At 34.8% G+C, this 5,733-nt stretch overlaps 1 protein-coding gene across 1 annotated transcript; it reads right to left on the reverse strand.

Moving 5' to 3' along the window:
- Positions 1-1,042: 1,042 nt before the first annotated feature.
- LOC120182857 (laccase-12-like) lies at positions 1,043-4,338 on the reverse strand. Its single transcript, XM_039187710.1, has 6 exons — positions 4,318-4,338; positions 4,057-4,167; positions 3,824-3,966; positions 2,833-2,992; positions 1,354-1,704; positions 1,043-1,207 (listed from the first exon to the last, which is right to left on the reverse strand). The coding sequence occupies exons 1-6, from the start codon at positions 4,336-4,338 to the stop codon at positions 1,043-1,045; spliced, it is 951 nt and encodes a 316-aa protein (XP_039043641.1).
- Positions 4,339-5,733: the final 1,395 nt, after the last annotated feature.

Below are 5,733 nucleotides of genomic sequence, written 5' to 3' on the forward strand. Positions count from 1 at the left end.
AACATGTTTTTTTTGGAAGGAGAATAACGATTCAAGGACAATAATTTGATGTAAGTATACATCTCCATCCTTTTTACATTGTATGCATGTCTTATATTATATACACGCACAAACGCATTCATCTGATTAGTGTATGAATAACTCTGAACTTTTATCAAGCATTTGATCGTTTGGAACAACTTGAAATGCAATCAATGTTGTTGCTGGTTCAGATTTCAGCATTTGTAGTATAATTAAGGTTTAAGAGTTTGTATTTGATTGGTTAGAATCTTGATCTGAGATCAGATTCACACCGATATGCCTTTCTATAATTTCAAATTGCATCCAGTAAATGGAAAACCATGAATTTGTAAAATAAGAGCAATTGTCAGACAAGAGGCACCCAAGAAAGCATTATCCAGTAGGCTACCAGCAAGACATTGGATAAGGTAGATTAAATTTTTTATTTTTAAGAGTTTTTAAGGTTTGAGGCCCTGTTTCAACCATTTTTATGGACAACCATGTTTATTATTTCGTTGGAATAAATTAATTAATAAAAGTTCAATGATAATAGCAGGCTTTCCTCTGCCCATGCTTTGTGCAGTTCACATGTTTCCATGTGATATTCTCAAGCCATTTTAAGAAAAATACAAGTTTTCTAAATTATAAATACATTAACAATAAGTTTTTTAAGTGACATACCAAGTACTATAGAGTGTCGTGTTACAAGAAACATCTTAGATTGGTAACTTTTATTTGTAATTATCATTATTATTTTGTTACGAAATTTAGTTGCAGTGAATATAAGTATTTTATGTATTTTAGAAAAAATTGATTAATTTGGAGTAAGTATAAGGTGTAAGGTAATATTTGTTCAAAGATAACTCTCAACTATTTGACATTTAACGTATTCCTGATACTCGAACCCGAAACTTCAAAGAATAACAACCATTCTTTAATCTCTAAAACCGTTTAGTTTGTGCTTTGAAAATTAAATTATGATGAGTTTCTCGTTGTTGTGATTTAACAATAAATTTAGTCATGTATGCATGTATGTCAAGCTTCATGGTTCAAATCCAAGGGAGAAAAACCAACACTTGGGAAGATCAGACGGTGGAGGAGGCAGCTTCTGGTTTGGGAGCTTCCCATCCAAGACTATGACTATCCATGCCATTCTTAATCCCCAGCTCAAAATGGACATCAAAGTGTCAGTGCATCGGCCAAACTTCTACACCATTATGGTATACAAGTCATTAAATGCATATATTTATATTTTGTATGATTTATTGTCTAACAATTACATTTGTAGGTTGTGTGTGTTGTATCATAATTAAAAAAGTTATAAACAGATATTATATTATAATAATTTCAGACTATTATACCGCTTGAAAACGGATTGCAATCGCAATCACCAGACTGAACACCAATGGTGTTTCTTTCAACAGGATTAACCAGTTTGAACTTGGGAGGATCATTTTCAGGGTCAAAGTTTACGAAGCCCTGACCATCAACATTAATATTATAGCCATGAAGATGGAGTGGGTGGCTCTCGGCACCAAGAATACTCGAATCCTGCAACACTACTCCGACGCTCGTATCAAACGGTATCACCACGAGTTTACTACCATTACTTACGAGTGTGTTGTGAGGTGGTGTGCCTGTGTAATCGAATGAAAGAATGAAGAGTGGAAGCTGGGAAATCAGCATCAGCTTTAAACCACTCACCTATAGTGAAACTTCATCGAGTTAAATTGCCATCAAAGAACAACAAAAGTTGCAGCATTGTTCGAAAAAGATATCGGTAATTTGCGTAACGTTGCCCAAGACTGGGACTTGTTTGTAGCGTTTGACAAAAGTGTATGAATCATTTCGCCTTGGGAGGATGATAAGTGGTCCATAAACAGTTTCTCTAAGCCATGAAAAGTGGTCATGCCAGAAGATAGTGTCTATTTGGCCAGTAATGGTGAAATTGTACACATAAGACGGGCCAGTTTGAATGGGACACTGTGTGGAGTTCGACGGCCTATCCACCCATCCACTCCGAAGCAGTTGAACTCCATACCGGCAAACAAACAATAATTTAGCCATAGAAATGTAAACAACTTATACAAGTGAAGAAATTGATCGGCTTCACGTACCAGTGATGGCCTGATGTTATTAAGGACATGGTTAACTACTTTGATGACCAAGTGTTCACGTATAGCTACTTAGGAGTTGGATGCTCTTTACTTTGCTCCAAGTTAAATATAAAAAAACTATTATAAATTAAGCGTAAACTACATTGATGGTCACTAAAATTTTAGTGAATTTTTGTTTTCCCTACTAAATTTTCAAAAGTTACAGATCAGTCACTGACATTACCTATTTGTAACAAAACGGTCACTTGACATTAATAGCCGTTAACGCCCATTATAGAAAATTGAGCTAGATCATTAAAAGCTTACCTATACAGTAGAGTGCCATGTTGGTGAACCGATGAAGTCCTTATTCATCGTCTCTCTCTCTATGTGTGTGTGATGCCCTCGAGTTTCGAGCAAGAAGACATTATTTAAAACAAAAAAAATACTCAACAGTGGAGGATTCCTCAAATCCCATTGTTAAAGAAAGGGTAGAGTTGATGATTTCACGAGATAATAAGAGCCGCAAATTAAGTATACTCTATTTCATCACACCTTCAATACATGACTCAAGTTCCATTGATGGAACACTAATCCCTAACCTACCAATGTCTTCCCTTTCCTCTTGTTCAACCACTTTTTATCCCAAAACTTGGCCCATCGAAGCAATGTGGCTGAAGATACCCACGAAAGGAATGGAAAACATGCATCTTCAAAATGGTTATACATTAGTTACAAAGGGTTCACTCATTTCCAAGACTTCATTCAAAAGCCCTGTGAAGATGATGGAATCTGTTTCGGTAGGCTTGAACTTGATAAGCGTTGAAGGGACCAAATCCTCGTCATCTAGTGTTTTTGTCCAGTTACCGGGAAAGAGTGGATTTGTTGAACCTATTCTGGATATAATTCAAAGTCCATAAAACTTGAATTTGAACACAAAATAGATTTTTTGGGTAAGTAATACCGATACTATTCTTACTGTATCGATATTGTATCAATAGTACTTATATTGTTCTTGCAGTACGAATGCCAAAGGTAAGAGAAATATCGATACTCCCTTACACTATAACAAAACAAACTTTTAGCGACGCTTTTTAAGTTCTATAGCGGCGTTTTTAAGCACCACTAAGCCCTCTCGACGATAGTAAAAGCGCCGCAAGAAGCATCAGTGAAAGCAACGCCGTAAAAGTTAACAGCGTTTGTGAACATAAAATGTTGCAGGTCATGTTATATAGCAGCATTTTCTCCCAAACGCCGCAAAAGGTAATGTCATATAGCGACGTTTTCTCCCAAACACAACAATAGATCAAGCTATATAGCTACGTTTTTATCCCAAACATCACAAAAAGTCATGTTATATAGTGACGTTTTAATCACAAACGTCATAATTGATTATATATAGTGGCATTTATATTAAAAACACCGCCATTGATCACGTATATAGTGGTATTTTTTTACAAACACCACTATAGTCAAACACCCGACAACATATTCAAAATCATTTCATTTTCTTAATTTTCATTTCTTTTACTTTATTTTCTTTTTCCTATACAACTTTTAATCCAAACAAAATAAAAAAATAATACATTAACTTTCATTCCAAATTGTACTTTAAATTTTGAGTCAAGCATTCATATATCATCAATCATAGTGTAAATCGACAAGCATACATGAGAAAATATAAGTATGCGGAACACACAAGGAATCAAAGGTTCATAGTGATGTACAATTGAAAGTTTGAATCATTAGAGAAGATATCAGCTAGACCCATTGCATTAAGTTGAAAAGGCCCTAAAGGATAGGTTCTATCAGAACTAGCAGTGAGATGTTTGGAATTTTTACCAAGTCCACTCTTCAACAAATGAAGGACCTGCATCATTATAATTATTGTATTAAAGACGAGCATTCAGGTAAACAACTCTGAATATAATTCTCTATCCAAAAATAAAACTTCCATAACCAACAAAACACTGATCTCAAGCGCAACAGATTTTGCCAAACCCAGGCTTCCAGGAGAGCTGGCAACCTCATCAAGGTAAGATATGCTTTCTGCTTCACACGAATGCAATAACTGCATAAGCAGGACACTTCATTAAATATTCAATACTTGTTAACTTAACAATCTAAGGCAACAATCTAGTTACTATTGTTTTTACCAGAATCCTTTAAGAAGTCCTGATTAATTTAAAAACCGTGGAGACATCGAGACAGAGACACATACCTTCACCAGAAGCTTTACCATCATGAATGTTCATCTGCAAAAAACGTAAGCATTTAGACATACAGCTTTGTATTTCAACATTAACAAAAGGATCAACTATTATAAGACAACTATGAATAAGAAGAAGCGCTTACATTCTCCACAGGATTAATGACACTAGTTTCTTGTAGCAATGCATGTAAAAAATTTCATAGGCATAAATATTTAACACTAAACCCTTCAAACTTTAAAAAGTATTAATAGACAAATAGGCAACAATAAACAAGAATTTTTAGCACAGATATACTGCTTGTGTCTTGGGACTATGATTAAAAACAAGGTACACCATAAAGTTATCAAGGTACTCAAATCTCTAATATTAGGGGGTTGGAGGATTACAAATTTACCTGTTCAAGCCTGTCACCAACATTTGTTCTATCAACAACGACCATTGAATGGCCCATACCACAGGCAACACTACAAGGATATTCAAAAGAATTCACCAGTATCATTCTGTCCAGAGAAAATCAGAGCATATCGTAGTATAGATGCATGAAATTATTGTTAATTTATCCACCTGATAACATGCATACCCTCAAGAATGTCTACCTTCTTTGGAACAGCAGAAGATCTAAACAAAAGACACAAGATTAAGTAAATAGAATATAGGGAGAGAGACTACGAATAAAAAAGCCTTAAGGACAAGTAAGAACACATACTTTTGTCCAGCGGGACCATATCCCAACTCTCCATACTGAGCATGGCCCCAGCTTATGCAGGAGTCAGCACTGACAAAATGGTGCATGTTGCCTTCATAAAACAAATATGGCCAAGAACTCATTAAATTGAATCTATGTAATGACAAATATCATGAAAATGTTAAAACAAATGGCGTTGGTGTTTAACATAATTCTATAAGATGCTATAAATGTTTCAACATAAAAGCTAATAAAAATATGACAGTATTTTTGGAAGTGATAAGGGCTAGTTTGTGCTTGTAGTTAATTACATAGGATTCAATTATGTTAAACATACATCCATGTGGTTCATAGTACGAAACAACTTGTCATCTATGAATTTGGTCGCAATGCAATATTGCTTCGATTTGTTTTCCAAATCCATCCGAGTGTCGGGCAAAACAAAACATCCGATATATGGGTCAACAAAAAGAGAGTCTGCATGTAAAAAACACATTATTCTTGACAGCTTAAAGGTTGCACGATGTCAACATTTAAAGGCAGAGTAAATATGAGTAGAATCAGAAAACCACATATGTTCTTTTTCTTCTCTTTTCTTCCCATGATTCGAAATTGAATCAAAACTCAGTTTCAGTTGTAACATTTGTACTCAGCACAATCATAATTTACTATAATCCTTCAAAATTTTGAGAAAATTTTGAATATGCGCATACCCGTGCCCGACCCTCATTCCATTTGA

The sequence above is a fragment of the Hibiscus syriacus genome, unplaced genomic scaffold (assembly GCF_006381635.1).
Source record: "Hibiscus syriacus cultivar Baekdansim isolate YM2019G1 unplaced genomic scaffold, ASM638163v2 tig00112738_pilon, whole genome shotgun sequence".
Taxonomy (NCBI): domain Eukaryota; kingdom Viridiplantae; phylum Streptophyta; class Magnoliopsida; order Malvales; family Malvaceae; genus Hibiscus; species Hibiscus syriacus.

Coding starts and splice junctions, on each gene's coding strand:
- LOC120182857 (XM_039187710.1), bottom strand. CDS start 4,338: ATGGTAAAGCTTCTGGTGAAG. Junction 1,705..2,832: donor TGGAAATGAGTGAACCCTTT/GTAACTAATGTA, acceptor GTTTCACTATAG/GTGAGTGGTTTAAAGCTGAT. Junction 1,208..1,353: donor CGTTTTCAAGCGGTATAATA/GTCTGAAATTAT, acceptor ATAATGGTGTAG/AAGTTTGGCCGATGCACTGA.